The 23,061-nt window shown below is 42.4% G+C and overlaps 1 protein-coding gene across 8 annotated transcripts in view; it reads left to right on the top strand.

Moving 5' to 3' along the window:
- The window catches only part of RFX4 (regulatory factor X4), a 119,065-nt gene that overhangs the window by 24,844 nt on the left and 71,160 nt on the right, over nt 1-23,061 (top strand). For 3 of the 8 annotated variants that reach the window (XM_053252070.1, XM_053252071.1, XM_053252069.1), the window contains exons 2-4: nt 12,565-12,651; nt 15,837-15,936; nt 22,012-22,072. In XM_053252070.1, coding sequence (XP_053108045.1) covers nt 12,565-12,651; nt 15,837-15,936; nt 22,012-22,072 — 248 coding nt within the window. Of the gene's footprint in view, nt 1-3,365; nt 3,423-12,564; nt 12,652-15,836; nt 15,937-18,594; nt 18,788-22,011; nt 22,073-23,061 lie in introns of those variants that run through there. The other 5 variants (XM_053252075.1, XM_053252072.1, XM_053252074.1 and 2 more) reach the window with 4 other exon arrangements.

The following is a 23,061-nucleotide window of genomic DNA, read 5'->3' as shown; positions in this document are numbered from 1 at the left end:
CTCTGATAGTTCTGCTCCTCTACTAGGTAGACTTGTCTGCTTTGCCAAGAGGCAGCTGCGATAGTTCTTAAGCGGAGAAAATTAGTCCCATCTTGGACAAAAGTTATAGAGATTTTTACATTTGGGCAGATTACCCCCTCCGTAACTGTCTTTATTATAAAATGCCTGTGCATAGATGGCTTGCTTATTAGGGATGGCCTGTTGGAAACCTTCTTCTATATTAGCAGCCCACAATGCTTAACATAAAAGAGAGAAATTGGAGTTCTATAAATGGCAAAGTTTTGGTTGATGGTGTATGCTCAGCTTTGCAAACTCTGTCTCAACACTGCAGTCTTCAAACTGACTGAAACAATACACAGGCCTCTCATAATCTAAAGGTTTTGTTTGGTTTTAAAGTGGTGGTGGGTAACAGCAGCAACGTGCTTTCAATGCCGGGTAGCAATCTGGGAAGCCGCACTTCGATTACATGGGTGGCATAGCTTGCTTACCTCTCTCTCTCCCTCCCTCCCTCCCTCGGTTGGATCTTTTCCACTTTGAGCTCTGTAAACAGACCATCTATTGAGCAACTAGTATTCAGGGGCGAGTATTATTCAAGACTAGATTCTTGTTTTGTTGAGTCTAAAGGAAAAGAGTAAGAAGACTCCCTTCTTTCCTTTTCATGTTCTCTAGGCTGTCTTGCACTTCCCTCAGAGAAGAACTGAGCTTCACAGTTTGAGAAATGCCAGAGTAGGCCTTTTGAAAGGTGGGGTGGTGGGGAGGGGGTGAGGGAAAAAGAATGGAGACATTTCACAAGAGAAGGAAATGCATCGTTGTTTATTTTTAAACCCTTGATACATCAGAAAAGACTCTGTAAGTTTCTGTCTCACAAAAATATTTAAGGTCTCAGAGTACAGTGGGGGGAAGCCCTTTGCATCAAAGGGATATACAATACAATACAATACAATACAATGAATATTTATATACGGCTTTTCAATTAAAGTTTCCAAAGTGGTTTATACAGATATAATAAATAAAAATAATGGCTCCCTGTCGCCAAAGGTCTCATAATCTTAAAAAAAAGAAAGAAAAGAAAGAAATTAAGAGAGACACCAGCAACAGCCACTGGAGGGATGCTTTGCCGGGGATGGACAGGGCCAGTTGCTCTCCCCCTGCTAAATAAAGAGAATCACCACTTTTTAAAAATGCCTCTTTGCTCAATTAGCAGGGGATATAAGGGCTCGTTTGTGCTTAAGTATAGCCCATTCCACAAGAAATAAGTGTAATGGATGAAAATGGCATCTATATGGTGATTTGTGCCCAACATGTGGTGGGGGAAATGAAGTTAAATTGTAGAGCAAGCATGAGAGTATTTGAGCAAATTTAATGTATATCTGTATGGAATGTCCAGGTCTTGTGAGATTTGTTGGAACCAATCAGGGCAATGACAGAACTGAGCAAGCCAGATTGCGAAGAACCAGCCACTGGTCCATGGCTTTGGGTCTTGGTGGGGAGAAGAATAAAATAAAGCAAGAACAGTGCTGTGTGTTTCAGTGGAGGGGTTCTAATTTATACTGCCAAACAATGTAGGCTGCTAATGTTACGCAGAGGGATGTGATTTATGTATTCCTTTGTGCCTGATGTAGAGTGAGTGTGTGTGTGTGTGTGTGTGTGTGTGTGTGTGTGTGTGTGTGAATTGGCTAGTAGCCCAGCTGTGGAATTAGCCCCCTCCCCCATTTTATCCTCACAACAACCATAAGATAGATTGGGCTCAGAGAGATGATAATAATCAATAACCAAGCTGTGCTGTGGCTGTCTTTATCTGGAAGTCCTAGTTATGCACACAGTTATCAAAACAAATTACTCTTACTCCATTTCAGGTTGCATTCAGGACTATTTGGCCGCCCAGAGATATAAGTTTGGGTGGGGTATAAATTTGATAAATAAATATTTGGACAAATAAACAAAAATGGCCATTGTCCCTCCCCTCCCCACCTTTTTCAATATATAGAAGCTAGAGTCCTATTCACATGTTATGTTCAACACAGGTATAATCTGTGTACAGTGTATGCACGGTACAGATTTATATGCATGTACAGTATGGATATTCATATATTAGTTCAACACCCATGCAATAGTACACTTCCCATCTGTACCTTGCATCCAGGAGGTTCTGTACTCAGGTTCACCTTTAAAAAGAATGCATAAATAGACATTTCCATGTACTTGTGTACAGACACCTGTGCGCACTCATATAATGGAATGTCTGAATGGGGCTTATTCATTTCCAGCACTAAGCAGAATGCACAGGTACCTTGTGAGGGGAAAAGTAGAAGTAACGAGAAATGTGGCAAAACTGGAGATTTAATGTTAGCTGATGCACTAGAGTCAGTTACAGGCCTCTAAGCTTTCCACCCTCACCCACCCCCGTGCCTTCCATTCTTCTAACTAGAAGAAGTCAGTTGATGTTGATATAGCTACGTGTTATGCACTAGGTGTTTGTGTTCTTAAAGCAAAGAGCCAACCTCTTCATAAGCAAGCACTGGAGAGTTGTATTTCTGTTTATGTATACATTTGTATTATATTAATATAAAGTCAGTCCATGCAGATTGTATGCAAATTTATATCTTTCTTTGTCCTTTATTTTAGATAGGTGAGTTTTAGTTTTTGCTGATCTGCACCTGGCCACCCTAGTTCTGGGTGAAAGTTTCAGCCTCTTGAGGCTATCAGCAATTTTCCAGGTTTTAAAGCCTGGTCACATCTCAGAGACCAGAGAGATGATGAACAGAATTTCGTGAGGGTGAGGTTTTAAGGCCTGCATAACTGCCCTTCGCCAAGACTCTCAAAGAAGCAGAATACATTACATAAAATGGAAAAGTTATGTAACACTCTTCAACAAGCTTAATTTATATAGTTTATGACATCCTTGGGGCAAAATTTGGGCTATGTTGCAGAATTTAAGTTGTTCGTAGATTAGGGACATAGGGATATAGGAAGCTGCCATATAGAGTTCACACAGACCTGTCTTAAATCTATTTTGTCTTCTGTTGTCTGAATCAAGCCCATGATACTGATGTGCTGATTAAACAAACTTGGTTTGCACATCAGAATCCATAATACGCATATCAGGGAAAAGAAACGCCGTGTGAACTTCTCTGCCTTGCTTACAGACAGTGACAAATAGTTTATCCAGCCCACTGGATTAGGCCTGTTCTTGCCTGTGTAATGGGGCTGATATATTTCATCTGTTCAGGATTCCTGCCTTCAGCAGTTTTGGAGGGCTCCTTCATGGTGTAGCACTGCAATGTAGGGAAGGAGACAACAGGTGGCAATTAAACCTGTAACCTAGGCAACTGTGGTTATAATTAGCAGGGGGTGACAGAGGGGAGAATGTGTTGGCTGGGGGACAAGAAAGAAGAGGCCAAAGAGCTCGACTTCCGAGAAGAGTAAGTTAGCGATGTGTATGAGACTGAGACTTCCCATGCAGAGTTGCTGTCAAGTGGAAGCATTTCTTGGGAGCCTCTTTGTGGGTGCCGTAATGTATGAGGACAGTCATACTGTAGTGTCCCTCAAAGAGGACAGTCTAGCAGGTGCTGTGGTTGGAAACAGGGGTGTTCATTTGCTTCAGAATGAATTTTTTAAGATGAACCAAATGGGCCCTATTTGTTACAAGTTATGAAACTAATTCCGGAGGTTTCCGTTAGCTCCAAATTAAGCAAATGCCATTTGTTTCATTTTGAACCCTCCAGAGCTCTTTCAGTGATGCTTACTTGTTACCAAGAGCACTGAAGCTCATTTGATCAGCCATTTCCCAGCGGCTGCCATGTTTTCCACAAAATGCCTTGGACGTAGGCTGAGATCCAGAATCGGTTACTCATGAGCAGTCCCACTGAAATTAATGAGACAACAATTTAGTCATGACTAATTTGTCTCATTCATTTGAAGGGGACTATTCATGAGTAGTCTAGTCAGGATGCCAACTATTGTTTCTTTTCAGGAGATACTTGGTGGCAGGAGGGTGGATCACTTAGATTTATTTTCCCCACTGGTTCCCAAACCACTCCTGTGGCAGCTGTTTCAGGTCTATAGAGCACTTATCATAGGAATTGGCATCAGCTTTACTGGTGACCACCCAGTTTACACTGTATGTTACTTTAAAGAATGTATATCTGGTGATCGGAATTGCTTGCATGTGAATTCATTAATATAAGATGTGGTTTATGACCACTTTAAAAGCTTAGATAGCTTTCAAAAATGATTAGAGTAATTCATGGGTAATAGGTCTGGAGTAGCTATTAGCCAAAAAAGCAAAACAGGGAGGCTGTTCTCACGAGCAACAGAATTCGGGCTAAGGGAGCTCAGCCTGGTTTCTGCTACTCATGTGCTTCAACGGGAGCCATGAGGCGCCCGGTAGACAGCCCTCTTAAATCCCCCACCCCCATTAAATGAGGTTAGCTGAGTGCATGCCCCGCTAACCCCATTTCTTTGACCATGTGTCACCACAGCACAGCTCCGCGCCACAGCAACTCACGAGTAGACCCCCGATGGGGAGACTACAACAAGCGTTGGGGGGGGTGCTCCCCAGAATGCCCCACGCGCTTGTGCGTGGGACACGGGTATAGGCCCCCGATCCCTGCCACCACAACCGGCTCTGTGACAGAGAGCTGGTAATCGTGTGGGCGGCCAATCCGGCCGCCCAGGTTAAGCTGCCTGCTCGTGTGCAGGGAGAGCGGGTCAAGCCCACTCTCCACACAACCCCCTCCACTCTGCTCGTGTGGAGAGCCTCAGCGTCTACGTGTTCAGAGGCAGTGTATTTCTAAATACCAGATTATGTGGATAAACTGGGAATCGGTACCACCATCATGCCCTGCCTGTAAGCTTCCCAGAGGCACCTGGCTGGCCAGTTTTAGACATCATGTAAACTAGGAAGGCAATGCTTATATTTTTTTTTAATGCAATATGATCACTGCATAATAAACTTTTTATATACTAGTAAAACAGGCTTACAGTTTGCAAGCATTCCTCCTGCACCACAAAATGACCACATACTCTTCCTTTACTTGTTAGCTGATGTGCAGAAGAATTTTTCTATATCTCTAGTACTTAAGGTTTCTTGTATTTGTTGTTTTCTTGCACAATCTTAATGCAGATCTGATTGAAATGCAGTGAACTGAAAAAATATAGCTTGTTTTTTAATTCATAATTCAGTGAAAGTCCAGACTTTCTGTCTCAAAAAGTACCCAAGAAAACTCCCTAAAGTTTGTCAGAAGGAATTATTCCCCATGTTTTCCCAATGGGAGAGTTTTTCCACATTTTCCAGGAAACTAATCATTTTCCCCCAGGATTTTCAATTTTTCTGGTAGTCTGGGCAAGGTCTGGAACCTACCTTTAAAACGGTATATTTCTATCTTTTGTGTTTTGCTATGGGAGTTTTCTGTCAGTGAGTGAATAAGTGAGTGAGGCCCAAGCAAGTTTATATATACATAGATGCTTATATTTTTTTATTTGCATATTTGAAGGACCAAGTTCACAGACTGGGAGTGCTCTTAGACCTAACTTTACTCCTGGATGCCCAGATATTGGCTGTTGCCAGAAGTTATTTTGCCAGGCTTTAGCTAATATGCCAGTTGAGTCTCTTCCTGGATCAGTGAGAGCATTCATGGTTTGATTACAAAAAAGGTTGGGTTACGGTAGTGCAGAGATGTTCAGCATCAGAACTTTCTACATGATGCTCTTCCCAGAGTGGTCCTGTCCCCTAAGGGGACTATCTTACAGGGTATATACATGTAGTCTCCCATTAAAATAAAAACAGGGAGGACCTTGCTTAGCAAAGGGGACAATTCATGCTTGCTACCACAAGACCAGCAACTCCCATCAACTCCCATCATCCCTGACTATTGGCCACTGTGGCTGGGAATGATGGGAATTGCTACTACAGGTCGAGTATCCCTTATCCGGACATCCAAAATCCAGAATGCTCCAAAATCTGGACACCATGCCGGGAAAAACAAAACAGCTCACTTTAAAAATGGGGTCAAGCCGCCTCCCTCAGGGCCAGGGTCATCCCGCTGCCTCCCTCAGGGCCAGGCCAGGCCATCCCGCTGCCGCCACCTCCTCCCGCCTCCTCTGCTCGCCTCATTAGCCATGCACCTCCTCACCACCACCTCACTGCCACCATTGTTTTTTGCCACCCACCCCCACCGCCTCCTCTGCTTGCCTCCTCGCCACCGCCATTGTTTTCCCCGCTGGAACTCTTGTGCACTCTCGCAAGAATTCCACCTCACTGTACTGTTAATGGACGATTCCAAAATCTGGAAAAGTCCAAAATCCGGAACACTGCTGGTCCCAAGAAGTCCGGATAAGTGATACTCGACCAGTACTATGAATTTATATACCACTTTTAAATAAAAGTTCCCAAAACAATTTACATAGAGATACAAAAAATAAAACAAAATGGTTCTTTGTCCCCAAAAGTGTCACAATCTAAAAAAGAAATATAGACACTAGCTAGGGATGTGCAGAATGGTTCATGGTTGGAACATTCCAAGTGCAAACCTGGCCATTTTGAGTGTTCCAAACTTAGAACAGAATGCCCTTCAAATGAAGAGCCTGTTCCAAGTTTGGAACGGAATGATCCCGTTCCAACCTGGAACACTCAAAACGTTCCAAGTGCCATTATGAACCCCAAAATGTCACTCTTCTGGCCCATGCACATGCGCAGCAGCCATTTGTGTGGTCAGCACCACCATGCAAATGGCTGTCATGTGTGTGCAGAAGCCAGTAGAGTGTCATTTTGGAGTCCAAAATGGTGCTCAGAACATTCCAAGTTGGAACGACGTCATTCCGCCGGAGCAACCGACCAGTTTTTCCAATAGAATGTTCTGGGGATTTTGTGTTCCATTCTGAGCTCAGAATGGAACACAAAATCTGTTTCATGCACATCTCTAACACCAACAACAGCCACTGGGGGGATGTTCTGCTGGCGTTAGATAGGGCCAGTTGCTCTCCCCCTGCTAAATAAAGAGAATCACTAGGGATGTGCACGAACCCGTTCAGAGGCCCTTTTAATGGCCTTAAAAAAATTTATATACATTTTTTAACACATTTTTTTTTAAAAAAAACATTTTTGTGGAATGAAATCAACCACAAAACTAAATCCTGCAAGACTTTTTTAAAGCGCCTCTGAACTGGTTTGAACAACGGCCTGTTCAGCCGCTTCGAATGTGGGGGTGATTGTGGTGTATGACTTTAAGGGTGGGGGAGGGTGTACTTACCCCTTCCTCCGCTTCCCCCCGCCAGCTCTCCTTTAGCAAAGGCTCCTTCGGGACGGCAGCATAACACCCTGACACCCCATCTCCTCTTTTTCCAGAAGTACCGGGAAGTTCCTGGTGCTTGTATGTGCATCGAGCACGTGCGCATGCATGCCGTGCGAGCGTGCGCACATGTCAGGTCAGACCCCCACCGCTGCCTTCGAACTTCCCCCACCCAGTTCCGTGCACATCCCTAGGAATCACTACTTTAAAAAGGCATTTCTTTGCTCAGTTAGCAGGGGTAACTGTAGTCCAACAACAACTGGAGGACCGAGGCTGGGCCCCGCTGCTGTAGTGCATTGAAGTAGTGCAATGCCATTCTACATGGGGCTGCCCTAGAAAACTATTTGGAAATTTTAGTTAGTACACAACTCTGCAGCCTAAATGCTAAAAGAGATCAGCATTCAAGATCATGTGTTGCCGCTGTTGTAGCAGCAGGTTTGGCTGCCCGTTCATTGGGTAGAATACAAGGCACTTAGCTATTGCCTTTAGAACCTGGGACCAGAACATCCTCCCCCATATAGAACTACCTGTCCATTAATCTGGCAAGGCTTATGTATGTTCTGTCGCTTTCAGAGGTTCGGCCAGCAAGGATGCACTAAAGGGCCATTTCAGTAGTGGTACCCACCATGTGGCACTCCCTGCCATGGGAAATTCATTCTGTTCCTTCTTTGTTGGTGTTCTGCTGCTATTTTTTTAAAAAAATTATTACAGCAAGTCTTTTGACTTATGTAAAGATGCTTCTTGCTTTTTCTCTGGGTTTAACACTTGTATTGCTTTGATATGTTTTAGGAATTTAGTTTGGATTAAGAGTTATTTTATTTGCTTTTAGTGTTAGCTCCTTTGAGTGCCTCTTCAGGAAGGAAAACGTAGGTTACACATGCTTAAATATTCATGTAACATTTTTTGTGGAATGAAATCAACCACAAAACTAAATCCTGCAAGATCTTTTAAATTTTTTTTTATTTGGGCTGACTTTGGGAAACATATTTGTGTGTGTGTGTGTGTGTGTGTGTGTGTGTGTGTGATGCAAGGGAATGAGAAAACAGAGTTCTCTAATGCTCTCATTCAAGATCAGCCTTCTGGAGTGAGGTGGGCAGAAGCAGCCAAGATTGTGCCTATGCTTGCAGAATATAAGCATTAATTGACTAGTGTCCAATGTTCGAGTGTATACTACCTGTTGGGAAGTAGCCTAAGACCTTTGATACCTAATACCTTTTTCAGTGCCTGAAAGAGGCCCAAGTATATTTAGGTAAATACTGGCAAATGGAACTTGTAAGTTCCTGGCTGGGTGCCCAGTATTCCTGATCACAGGGAGGACTTCTCCTCAGAGTCAGTGTTTGTCTCTGCATATAAGCCCTGTACTTATGGACAATGGGGATGAGGGTTGTAGAATGTGTCTGTGTGAGGGACTGCATCTTCTCGGCATGGTCCTTGTAGGCTCTGTGTTTGTGTACAACATCCACACTTTTCATAACATCTCAAGAGAGCAGAGCTCATCTACCCCATCATGTTTGGATTACCTTGCTCTGGGCTGGAATGCTATTCTGGATAGGGTTACATTCCCCCTGAAAGAACAGGTATGTTGCTTGGGAGTGCTTCTGAATCCCAAACTCACTCTAGTTTCTCAGGTTGAGACAGTGGCCAGGAGTGCTTTTCATCAACTTCAGCTGATATGTCAATTACGTCCATTTCTGAAGGTAAATGACCTTAAAACAGTGGTGCATATGCTGGTAACCTCCAGGTGTGACTACTGCTATGCACTCTAGGGGGGGCTGCCTTTGTATGTAGTCCGGAAACTACAATTGGTTCAGAATGCGGCAGCCAGACTGAGACAACCCGAAAGGACCTTATAACATTGGTTTTAAAAGAACTGCACTGGTTACTGATATGTTTCTGAGCAATATACAATGTGCTGGTTATTACCTATGAAGCCCTTAATGGCTTGGGTCCAGGGTACTTAAGAGAGTGCCTTCTTTGTCATGAATCCTGTCGCCTATTAAGAGGTCTGGTTACGGTTGCAACCGGCTCATTTGGTGGAGACTTGGGACCAGACTTTCTCTGTGGCTGCTCCAGGACTTTGGAATATTTTCCCTGTCAAAATAAGAGCATCTCCATCTCTGATTGCTTTTAGGAAGACCCTCAAGACACACCTGTTTTCCCAGGCTTTTAACTGAAATTAATTTAAACTGTTCAATTGTTTTTATCCCATGAAATTGTTTTAACTTTTTTATTCTGTGAAATTATTTTAATTGTTTTTACTCTGTTTTGTATTTCTTGTGTTTTAAATTGTTCACACCGCCTAGAGATATACATATCTGGTGGTATTATTATTATTAATAATAATAATAATAATAATAATAATAAATTTCTATAGCGCCCTTTCAAAAATGTCTCAGGACGGTTTACACAGAGAAATAATAAATAAATAAGATGGATCCCTGTCCTCAAAGGGCTCACAATCTAAAAAGAAACATAAGATAGACACCAGCAACAGTCACTGGAGGTACTGTGCTTGGGATGGATAGGGCCAGCTACTCTCCCTCTGCTAAATAAAGAGAATCACCACGTTGAGAGGTGCCTCTTTGCCAAGTTAGCAGGGGTGAATATGGAGAGAGAGAATATGGAGAGAGAGAAATTCTTCTCTCTCACACACAACACTAGAACCAGGGGTCATCTCATGAAATTGATTGCCAGGAAATCTAGGACCAACAAACAGAAGTACTTTTTCACACAACGCATAATCAACTTGTGGAATTCTCTGCCACAAGATGTGGTGACAGCCAACAACCTGGATGGCTTTAAGAGGGGTTTGGATAACTTTATGGAGGAGAGGTCTATCATCGGCTACTTGTTGGAGGCTAAAGACCATCTCCAGCCTCAAAGGCAGGATGCCTCTGAGTACTAGTTGCAGGGGAGTAACTGCCTGTTGGCATCTGGTGGGCCACTGCAAAACAGGATGCTGGATTCGATGGGCCTTGGGCCTGATCCAGCAGGGCTGTTCTTATGTTCTTATGTATATAAACATGATCAATAAATAAATATTACAAGATAAACTTTCTGTGTCAAGTATTGAGTGTTAGATTTAAAACATCTGATTTTCAGACATGCTTAGTGCTCTGTGAGAATGGAAACATGTCCCTGAAGATCAAGAATGTGTTACGATAGTGCACATCTGGAGCGCCAGGAGAGCTCTGAGATACGCACATGTTTCGGAAGACTAACATGGGGACTAGCACTGTATGTGCACTGTTGTTTTGCTTGCAGGCTTAGTCAGGATGTTAGACAGTGTGTCTTGGGACATATGCTGTCCAAATTCTGATATTCTAGCTAGTGCTGAAATACCTTAAACCATCAGTGTCTAATTAGTAGACTTTTTCATTACTAGACCTTTTTAGTAATCATTCTGTCTCAGTCCATATGTCAACAAAGATATATAAAGGAATTCCTTCTGCTACATAAAACTGGCTTCCTATTGAGATCATCAGTGAAGGCCCTGCTCTGTGTGTCAACACCATTGGAGGTGTGGTTGTGGGGATGGCATTTTTGGGTAGTAATGCAAATTCCATTAGGTCCTGATGGACTGGAGCTGGAGCTCAATGATTGAACATCTGCTTTGCATGCAGAAGGGCCCAGGTTCAATCCCTGGCATTCAGTCCTTAAACTCCCAGGTAGGACTGGGAACTGAAAACTTGGAGAGCTGCTGCCAGTTAGTGTAGACAATATTGATCTAGATCAGGGATTCTCAACGTTGGGTCCTCATATGTTATTGAACTTCAACTCCCATAATCCCCAATCAAAGGCCACTGGGGCTGGGGATTATGGGAGCTGAAGTCCAATAACATCAGGGGAACCAATGTTGAGAACCCCTGATCTAGATGGACCAATGGTCTGACTCAGTATAAGGCAGCTTCCTATGTTCCTAGGATAACTGTCTGGCCTCAGCTTTACAGGCTTTCTGACACTCAGTAGAAAATGTTTTGTTTAATTTGGCTTTTTGAATTGTAGTCATCATTTCCCACCCCTCAGTTTGCTGTTCTGATTTTATGTTACCACTGGTTTTTTGCTCCTCAGATTTAAATTATGTTAATAGATAGATATATTTAGATAATTTTTCATATTTTTGATTATTTTATTGTGATATGTTTATCTTATGTTATACACCACTTTGAAGACTTTTTGTGGGAAAGAGGTCTTTCGACATTAAGGTATTTGAACAACGTTGATACAGGTGGACCTTGTCACTCGCAGTCCCGACATCCATGGTTCTGCGTATCCGCAGTTGGGCAATAGACAGGCGACCTCGGTATATGCAGTTTACAAAAGGGTTAAAATCCACATATCCGCAATTCCTAGGTAATAACCTCTGAGGTCATTTATTTATGGATTTGATTTATATACCACCCCTCCAAAAATGGCTCAGGGTGGTTTACAACAAAACATTCCCAGCCACCATTTTGCTAAATGGAGTCATTTTGTGGCTCTTTTCTAAAATATCAATAATAATAATAATAATAATAATAATAATAATAATAATAATAAATTATTATTATTATTATTATTATTATTATTATTATTATTATTATTATTATTATTATTACTCCCACAATTTTTCATGGAAAATTGGTCAAATTGGGGGTGGGGAGCATTGCTGGACAGCTGGAGAGCATGGCACGGCATGTTATTCTACTAGCTTCTGCCTTGTAAAGCTTTTTTTTTTGCCCTCCAGGAACCTAATCCCTCAACTTCCATTCACTCAATGATTCGTTTTCCATGGTTTCGCTATCTGTGTCTTCAGTCAAGAACTAAATCCCTGCAGATAATGGGGTCCACCTGTATCCCTATGAGTGTGTCAGTGAGTCAGTTCCAAGCAGTTTATATCTATAACGGTATGTGTTAGATCACCATGCTACAGTGTGGAAGTAAAACACATGCCACTATACCAAATGGGTTTTAGAAAAGGCTTGGCCTAACATCTGATCAAAGGCAGCAATTGGAGTATCATATACTCAGACTGGAAAAGTTTCTCTTTAATTTTTGTTTGCTACTACTAATTTACCTGATTTTTACTGTGATCACCCTTACAATAAGCTTGTGAGGTAGGTCACTAATATTCCCGCTTTACAGAGGAGCAACTGAGGATGACAGTAAGTGACTTGCCCAAGGATATATAATAAGTCCAGGGCAGAGATGAAACCTGAAGACAGGTTTCATTTACTGTGGAAGTGTGACAAGGTGGAGGGAAAGTATCCTAATTTTTGTTTCTTTGTTGTTTCAGAGAGTTGGATTGAAAGATGTCTCAGTGAAAGCGAAAACAAACGTTATTCCAGTCACACGTCTCTGGGGAATGTTTCTAATGATGAAAGTAAGTATATGTCTTTTTCAGTAAAGTCCATAGATTCCCATTGCTAGAAAAGGCTCAAAGGCAATACAGTTTAAGCTGTTGCCAGCATGGAAGGACCTCTGCTCAACACTCCATCTACACAGGGTTGTAACTGTGGAGAGCAACAGCTGCAGCTGCACAGGGTACAACTACATAGGTTACAGAAGACGCTTTGCTATACTGAGTCAGACTGTTGGTCCATCTAGCTCAATATGGTTTACACTGGCTGATATCCATGCTAAATTACTCCTGAGTAGTCCAGTTGAAATTAAGTAGTCCTTTAGAGTAACTTCTGTGTAGTACTTTTGAGTAATTTAGTCTGGATCTCAGCCAGTGTGTGGGTCAGATGCTCAGGGGTTCATAAGTGATATAACCATTCCTCTTCTGAAGCCTATCAAATCTGAGGATGCGACAAGCCTTTAGCCAGAGGCCTGTGGTAAGGAGGCAAGGAATCCTTTAAAACAGGGGCAGGGAATCCTTTAAAACCTTTAAAATGCAAAGCAATTGCTTTTCCACTGAGTTTTGGTCCTTTCTCTCAGGGACCAAAGGGTGTGCTCCCTATTATCTTTCTCCCATCGTTGCAGAGGCTAAGCAACTTTATGAAATGGTTCTCGGTATAGCTAAAGAGAAGGTTTATTGTTTGAAATGATAGGATTCTCAACATGATTTCAAAACCAGAGCCCAAATGCAGTGTTCTAGAATTGTAACAAATTCTTGTTCAGAATTTGAAGAGGGGTATGTGCAGATCCCCCCCCCCGCCCCCCTGTCTACTTTGGAAATTAGGGCATTGGAAATTATTAAAAAAAAATGAATAGATAGGTAGATAGATAGATAGATAGATAATATGAATAATTATTATATGGCTACTTACTATCTAGTGTCCATGTTACCACAAGCAGAGAGCAACTGTACTTCAATTGCCTGTGGAACTGCTCCAGAAGACTCCCGACAAACAAAAGAGAGCCTCAGATTCAAGTCATTCTGAGCTGAGGGAGAATTTATTTCCAACTTCAAAATACAGTGACTTGTCGAACCCCATGAATCACGGTTTTGGAAATGCACATATCAACACTTGTTTGCAGGAAAATGTCACAATGATGTTAATAAACTCTCTGTTTTTATTTGCTGCAGTTAATATATCAAACTGTACACTATACACCATTATTGTGGCAAAATTAAGCTCAGCGCTGATTTATGAAATAGTCATGTGCATTTACTCAGAAGAGGTGTGCTATAGATAAGCAGGAGCCCTAGCCACTCATTCCTCATGTCTTATTCCCCACACCCACCACCTTTTCATGTGCTATTCTTATTTGTATGGGAAACACTGGCCTGTCTATTCTATCTCTTTGTTCAGTAAACTACTTGCTTTTTGGACTGAAGCTTTCCTTCAGCTTTTGAATCCTATCTACCCTTGTCTCCCTGACAGTCCTCATAGGGTACAGGTCTACAGAATCGGGTCACCAGGTCCACAGTTCAGTTGCCCTCAGAATTGTCTATACCTGGTAGAAAGAAAACAATTTGCAGTTGTGTTTTTGAAGAGGGCATTTAGTTATATTGTCAAGTAAAGTGATTGCTGGGAAATTTAATAACTTCAATTATGGGGTAAGATCCTAGCTTTACCATTGAATCTTGATTCTTGTTACCATTCTTATCTTTGAAAAATAATAGTTTTTGTTAGGACTAAAATTCACAAGGCAGTATTTTGAGCTTTCCCAGTTTCCCCAAAGGCTGGATATAAAATGTAGGAAACAAAATGTATCTGAGGGCTTGATGTTAAGCCCTCCTTGTATGTAGTTAGGATGGTAATGGAGGAAGAGTGTGTAATTCGTAGTTGCTGGCCATTGCTATTTACAATTGTATGATTTAAAGTACAAAGGATATTGTCAAGACTGTTACATTTTGTAATGACTCAGTTTGGCAGCAAGCCCTGTGGGGTACCCTGTTGGAATGCGAGTCTCTCCTCCACCCCCCATGTAGCTGTGTGCCTCTGTCTTCAGTTAAAGTATATTGGAGCTGGGAAAATTTGGAGTTTTTAATGCTGGGTTAAATAAAAGAAGGTGGGAGGAAATTAGGCAAATGCTCACCATCTTGAAATAGTTCTTAAGACTTACAGATTGGGGAAAACATGGATAATGACATCATCAGTGTAAGATGTTACAATCCTGGTGATGTCACAAGCACATTAATGAACCAAAACAGACTAGCAGGTGTTATTTTGTTAGTTCAGCAGTTTTGCTCATTTAAGTCTGCTTAACAGTTTCAGTAATAACAAAGTATAAATTTGCTTATAAATATTTTATCTGCATTGAAGTAGTTAATACAATGTGATGGTTATCCTCAATTTGCTTGTAAGACCACTGAAATGTGCACAGTCTATGCATGATTGGATTCAAGGATCAAGTCATAGGCTGAAGGCTAGTCAGGAAGATCCACTATCAGCACAACAAGGTACCCAAATAAATGAAAATCCAGGGACCCTAATCAGCAATAGCAAGGTTACAGTGTGTAGCATAACTGAGGGGTTCAAGGCAATTGCCTGGAAATAAATAGGAAACCAGTTTAAATTGATCAGGAATGTTTAAATGTAAGTATTGTAATATGCATTTGGCTCTGAGCAGGGGTTCACAACAGGTGGTACTAGTACCCCAATGGGTAGGGGGGGGTCCCAGTAGAGTCCTCCTTTCTCCCCATGCTGCAGCCTCACTATTTGTTTCCCATCTGAGGATTTCTGGCTTGAAGCTGATGCATCCTCAGCAATGTGTCCACTGCAGAAGGGGAGGGAGGAGAGTGAAGAATCCCGTCCTCTGATCCTGCTTGGCTGGCTATGTGCTAAAAGCAAATAAGACATGAGGCTAGCTTTTTAGCTTGTTAACTTTTTAAACTTTTGATTGTTTATTATTTGTTTTAAATTGTTTTTAGTATATGTTTGTTGTGAACCGCCCTGAGACCTTGGGTTAGGGTGGTATAAAAATGTGCTAAATAAATAAATAATAAAACTCAGAGTATCCCTTCCCTCAGCCTGATTGACAGGCTTCAGATAATTATCATCGAGCACTCCTGTTGAAAGAATGCTTTTGAGTAACTTGGTGTGGATGTGAGCCAGTGACTGTAGTAACTTGTCTCTCTAACTCTAAAACTTAAATTTGTGTTTTTATGTATATAAGAACATAAGAACAGCCCTGCTGGATCAGGCCCAGGAAAGACAGGAAACAGAGGCTAGGAAAGACAGGAAAGATCAGGCCCAGGAAAGACAGGAAACAGAGGGTAGGTATAAATGGAGAGTTTTCACAATGGAGGGAAGTAAGAAGTGTGGTCCCCCAGGGATCTGTACTGGGACTGGTGCTTTTTAATTTATTCATAAATGATCTAGAAGCAGGGGTAAGCAGCGATGTGGCCAAATTTGCAGATGATATCAAACTCTTCCGGGTCCAAAACGGATTGTGAGCAGCTCCAAAAGGATCTCTCCAAACTGGGGGAGTGGGTGACAAAATGTCAAATGCGGTTCAATGTTAGCAAGTGTAAAGTGATGCACATTGGGACGAAAAACCCCAGCTTCAAGTATATGCTGATGGGATCCAAGCTGTCGGTGACTGACCAGGAGAGGGAACTTGGGGTTGTGGTGGACAGCTCGTTGAAAGTGTCGACTCAATGTGCGGCAGCTGTGAAAAAGGCAAATTCAATGCTAGGGATCATTAGAAAGGGGATTGAAAATAAAACTGCTAATATTATAATGCCCTCATACAAAACTATGGTGGGGCCACACCTGGAGTACTGCGTACAATTCTGGTCACCACATCTTAAAAAGGACATTGTTGAACTGGAGAAGGTACAGAAGAGGGCAACCAAGATGATCAGGGGCCTAGAGCACCTTTCTTATGAGGCAAGACTACAACACCTGGGGCTTTTTAGTTTAGAAAAAAGACGACTGCAGGGAGACATGATAGAGGTCTATAAAATCATGCATGGTGTGGAGAAAGTGGAAAGAGAGAAATCTTTTCCCTCTCACACAACACTAGAACCAGGGGACACTCCATGAAATTGATTGCCAGGAGGTCTAGGACCAACAAACGGAAGTACTTTTTCACACAACGTGTGATCCACTTGTGGAACTCTCTGCCATAGAATGTGGTGACAGCCAACAACCTGGATGGCTTTAAGAGGGGTTTGGATATCATGGAGGAGAGGTCTATCAATGGCTACTAGTCGGAGAGCTGTGGGCCACCTCCAGCCTCAAAGGCAGGATGCCTCTGAGTACCAGTTGCAGGGGAGTAATGGCAGGTGAGAGGGCATGCCCTCAACTCCTGTCTGTGGCTTCCAGCGGCATCTGGTGGGCCACTGTGCGAAACAGGATGCTGGACTAGATGGGCCTTGGGCCTGATCCAGTTCTTATGTAGGCCCAAGGCCCATCTAGTCCAGCATCCTGTTTCACACAGTGGCCTACCAGATGCGTCTGAGAAGCCCATGGTTAAGACATGACGGCATGTCCTTTCTTCTGTGGTCGTTCCCCTGCAATTAGTACTTAGAGGCATCTTGCCTCTGAGGCTGGAGGAAGCCAAGAGCCACCAGACTAGTAGCCATTGATAGACTTGTCCTCCATGAATTTGCCTAAGCCCCTTTTAAAGCCATCCAAGCTAGTGGTCATCATCACATCCTGTGGCAGAGAATACCATAGATTAATTATGTGCTGTGTGAAAAAGTACTTTCCTTTTGTTGGTCCTAAATTTCACAGCCTTAAGTTTCATTTGATGATCCCTGGTTCTAGTGTTATGAGAAAAGGAGAAAACATTCTCTCTATCCACTCTCTCTACTCCATGCATAATTTTATACACCTCTATCATGTCTCCCCATGGTTGCCTCTTTTCCAAACTAAAAAGCCCCAGATAGGTTTGTCTCATAAGGCAAACCTCCAGGTCCCTAATCACCTTGGCTGCCTTTTTCTGCATCTTTTCCCAGTTATACAGTGTGCTTCTTAAGATACAGTGACCAGAACTGCACATAGTACTCCAAATGTGGCTGCACCATAGATTTTCATAAGGGCATTATAATATTAGCATTTATATTTTCAATCCGCTTCCTAATGAGGCATGGAATTTGTCTTTTCACAGCTGCCGCACACTGAGTTGACTGAGTATATATGTGTGTGTGTGCACTCACATACACACAATTTAAATGTTATAGTTCTGAGATGGGTATTCCAGTCAATGGTTTACATTCAGATTAAGTTACTCAAAAGCAGTCTTACTGAAATTAATGGGACAAGTTTGCTTCTTTGCTCTTGGCATCAATCCCAAGGGCCAGTTTACATGAATATGTACATCACTTAATGATTCCTTGTGGAATGTGTACACTTCATTGACAAGCACTGTCTTTAACGTGATTTGAAAATGATATGAATGTTTTTTGCCAGTGGCTTTTTAACTGTAATGGCTCATCCACACATGGAAATCACTTGATGCTGCAGTCATCACAGGAGGCATTTGACACGTCCAAAATGGTTTTGGTGAAACCTCTGTTATATTATTGAATCTTAACAGCTTCCACCTGTATTTCTTCAGTGTGGTTAGAGGTTTATTAGCCATATACACTTCTATATCCCAGACAAATGCTGGCCTACTTCCTAGGTGCCTTTACTTGGCTGAGCTGATGTTGATACCTTCTGCACTACTATTAGTTTAGCACTTGTAGGTTGCTGAAATGAGTGAGTTGTTGGGCACTTACTCTAGCTGATAGTTGTTCTTTTGAGAAGGCTCTTTGTACCCATTCTCTTTTGTCGGCTGGTGTCTCTAACCACTGATTCAGCCAGCTGGCTTGCTTGGGTGATGTCAGTTCCTCTGTGAGGTAGCTTCATACACTTTACCTCACATTTGTTAAGCTGATGTCAACCCACTATCCTTTGTGAAATCATTGGCTCAACAGCCTTAGTTGTTGAGCTGTTTTAAGGTGCTGGCTTTTGTGAAGATTTTTAGCTGGATAGCTGCAGATCGATAGAGGTTAATGACAAAACCTGAGGCAACAGAAACTGCCCTTTTCTCCTCAGTAGCCGTGAATGGAAAAGAAAGACAAATGTTTGATTCAGCCATCAGGGAAGGGGATAAGATGCATAAATCTGAACCAGGTATGGTAAAACCACCGTTCTATTGTCACATCCTGACTTTCCCTATAGTGTTGTTGTGGAGAAGGAAGGGTGAGGACTTTCGCACAACAGATCACATCCCAAGGCTGTAGCCACGGGGTGTGGGGGTGGGGGTCTACCCCTTCAGGAACACTCCATCCCTTTCCTCATTGCCAGTCTGAACATTAAGCTTTCATTTTAAAAAGAAAATCTCCAACCCTCCGGCTCATGGAGATATAAGGGGAAGTGTGCAGTGAGTCTTCTATCTAGTTGTTGTAAACCACCCAGAGACTTGCGTTTTGGGCGGTATACAAATATGCTAAACAAACAAACAAATAAATAAATAAATAAAGTGGCTCCAGAAGAGAAATAACTTTAAACATGTTAGGTTATTTGCAGTTATGGCTGTTTTTAAAGGATTCTCTGCCCCTGTTCTGAAAGGATTCCTTGCCTTCTTACCGCAGGCCTCTGGCTAAAGGCTTGTCGCATCCTCAGATTTGATAGGCTTCAGAAGAGGAATGGTTATATCACTTATGAACCCCTGAGCATCTGACCCACACACTGTCCGACATCCATACTAAATATAGTAACTCACTACTACTACTCAGGAGTTACTCTAAAGGATTACTTAATTTCAATAGAACTTCTGTCAAGTAATTTAGTCAGGATTTCAGCCACTGTCAGGAAGGACTCACACCATGTTCCAAGAAGCACATGCTTAGCACTTCTTTTTTTTTAAAAAAAAAAAACCTAAATAGCAGGTTCAGGATCAGGACCGCAGATCAGGTCCTTGCTCCCACCATGGTCCTGATATGAATGCCTTCCCATAGCTGCTCTGGAACCAATGGGAGCCAATGGGAACTTCCCTCCTAGAGCAAAGAGCATCCATAGGGGCCTGATCCAGACTTGGCTAATGGCACAGGCAAAGGGTTAAGAACATAAGAACAGCCCTGCTGGATCAGGCCCAAGGCCCATCTAGTCCAGCTTCCTATTTCACACAATATTTCACACCATGACCCCAAGATCCCTCTCCTGGTCAGCCACTGACAGCTCAGATCCCACCAGATGCCACTGGAAGCCCACAGGCAGGAGCTGAGGGCATGCCATCTCTCCAGCTGTTACTCTCCTGCAACTAGTATTCAGAGGCATCCTGCCTCTGAGGCTGGAGGTGGCCTATAGCCCTCCGACTAGTAGCCATTGATAGACCTCTCCTCCATGAAGTTATCCAAACCCCTCTTAAAGCCTTCCAGGTTGTTGGCTGTCACCACATTTTGTGGCAGAGAATTCCAATAGTTGATTATGCATTGTGTGAAAGAGTACTTCCGTTTGTTGGACCTAAATTTCTTGGCAGTCATTTTCATGGGATGACCCCTGGTTCTAGTGTTATGTGAGAGGGAGAAAATTTTCTATCTACTTTCTCCACACCATGCATGATTTTATAGACCTCTATCATGTCTCCCTGCAGTTGTTTTTTTTCTAAACTAAAAAGCCCCCAGTGCTGTAGCCTTACTTCATAAGGAAGGTGCTCTAGGCCCCTGATAATCTTGTTTGCCCTCTTCTGCACTTTTTCCAGTTCTACAATGTCCTTCTTTAGGTGTGGTGGCCAGAATTGTACTCAGTACTCCAAGTGTTGCTGCACCATAGTTTTGTATAAGGGCATTATAATATTAGCAGTTTTATTTTCAATCCCTTTCCTAACGTTCCCTAGCATGCAATTGGCCTTTTTCTCAGCTGCCGCACATTGAGTCAACACTTTCAACGAGTTGTCCACCACAACCCCAAGATCCCTCTCCTGGTCAGCCACTGACAGCTCAGATCCCATGAGCGTATTTGTGAAGCTGGGTTTTTTTGCCCCAATATGCATCACTTTACACTTGCTAACACTGAACCACATTTGCCATTTTGTCATCCACTCCCCCAGTTTGGAGAGATCCTTTTGGAGCTCCTCATAATCTGCTTTGGATTTCACTGCCCTAGATAGTTTGGTGTCATCTGCAAATTTGGCTGCTTCGCTGCTTACCCCAACTTCTGGATCACTTATGAATAAATTAAAAAGCACTGGTCCCAGTACAGATCCCTGGCGGACCCCACCTCTTACTTCCCTCCATTATAAAACTCTCCATTTTTACCTACCCTCTGTTTCCTGTCCTTCAGCTAGTTAGCAATCCACACATGTACTTGTCCCCTTATCTCATGACTGCTAAGTTTTTTCAAGAGTCTTTTTCAAGAGTCTTTTTTCAAGGGTTAAGCCGTTCTCCCCCAGACTGCATACCCCACCCCCATAACTGCTATGTATATTTTAAAAAACAACACCATGGAAATGCTAAGCATGTCCGTCTTGTAAGTAGTTTCATGCTGACAAGTGGCTGAATCCATTTATGTCTCCTGCCTCTCTCAAGAGGCATTTCTGGGCCCTGCCTTTCCCCAGCCCAGTCAGGCCTCCCCTTCAGAGGTCTGCAATTCCATGCAATATTACAAAAGTCCTGTACTACTCCCAATGCACCCAGCCCGAAACACTGAACTCTTTCTGTCAGGATTCCCTAGGTGGTTCCTAACTTTGAGATTAGGGGACAAATCTCCTCAGAGTGCGTGGCTCAGCCCTACTCTCTGGCTTTTCATTTGGGGGAGGTACTTGCTTTCCTTTGCTGCCTTGCAAGCAACCCTTGTATCCTTGCTACCCTCCTCACTGTTCTGTCTCCTATAAAATTAGAATATCAATGATCAATATATAGCTAAAATACTAAGCCATCCTTTAAAAACAAAACCAAGCCCATTTATAGTTGTGAATTGTGCTTGTGCAGCAAAAAGTGAAAAAAAGCACGAGGACGTGTGGCGGAACAGAATCTAACACTGGCTTCTTTTGCAGCCAATGTGGTGTTTTTATAGGCATCATTCTCTCAGATAATGGCAGGAGGCATAATTTGAGTGTGGAAAAGCTCCAGATCTGATATATGACTTAATCCGCCAACATTTGCTGTATAATCTTTGCCCATTTTTCTTGGGCTTATAGAAGAAAGAACTGCTGCAAGGTGGAATTGCACTGGCTATGAGTTGCTGTTAAACAAATATCATGCTTCTCCACATTCCTTCCAGATGTACTTTGCATATTTCTGGAGTTTATTTCTTGAGAAGCTTCCGATTTTTCCTTATAGTGGTTTTCCTTATCTTGTCCATGTCTTAGTGTTCCCGCTGACACTATGCCCCTTTATATTGTTTTCTCTCAACAGATGAGGAAAAAGAGAACAACAGAGCATCCAAACCACATTCTACTCCAGCTACTCTGCAATGGTAAGATTTCTTTTTTAAAGAAACAGAGAAGAAAGCAATTTAGTTCGGGGCTAATTTAGCAAAAATAAATGAAAAATGTATGGAAATAATTTTGGTGGTGGTGGTGTGGCAGTGTTGGGCCAGGAAACCACATTTCTTTCCTCCCCCACCCCACCCCGAAATGCTTCGGGGACTGTTTTGTCGAGAAGTGTTATATAATGTTTTAATAATGATTATAAATTAAGAAGAATTCTCTCCATCACCAAAATCAGTGGTGGAGCCTTTGGGAACAATTAGTTCATAATGGAGGGAATGTGCTGCTGTAGTTAAAACATTGTAAATGCTCCAAACATCTTACCTCAACTAAAGTATTCATTGAGTAGGGACAAATACTTTAGCTTTATACTTTCCTAGCATTAATGCATTAATTAACTCCACAACTGTAATGGAATCTGATGCCGAGGTGTCCAGCAGCTCCCCTTACGTGAATACCCTGGGTCAATTTCAGTTTGTGACTCCTGAGGGTGTGGACAAGTTGCTTGGAATGGTGTGGCCTACCACCTGCCCTCTTGATCCTTGCCCGACATGGCTTATGAAATCTGGCAAGGAAACTGTTGTAGAGGCCTGGTAGAGATCATAAATGCTTCTCTGAGGGAGGGCAGAATGCCTCCTTGTCTTAAGGAGGCAAACATTAGACCGCTTCTGAAGAAGCCTTCCTTGAATCCCTCAGTTTGTTTGTTTGTTTGTTTGTTTGTTTATTATTAAAACTTTTATACCGCCCTTCCAAAAGACTCAGGGCGGTTTACATTACAACACCATTAAAATCAATTAATAATTAAACAAAAATTATAAAACATAAAACAATGCTTACCAATTAAAAACATCATAAAACAACAATTAAATAATCAAAACAATTTAAAAACAAGTTTTAAAAAGCTGAGAAAGCCTGGTTGAAGAGATGTGTTTTCAGGTGTTTTCTGAAAATTGCCAGAGATGGGGAGGATCGTATC

Source organism: Hemicordylus capensis, chromosome 5 (genome assembly GCF_027244095.1).
Source record: "Hemicordylus capensis ecotype Gifberg chromosome 5, rHemCap1.1.pri, whole genome shotgun sequence".
Classification (NCBI taxonomy): domain Eukaryota; kingdom Metazoa; phylum Chordata; class Lepidosauria; order Squamata; family Cordylidae; genus Hemicordylus; species Hemicordylus capensis.
This window is presented reverse-complemented; position numbering and strand designations above follow the sequence as displayed.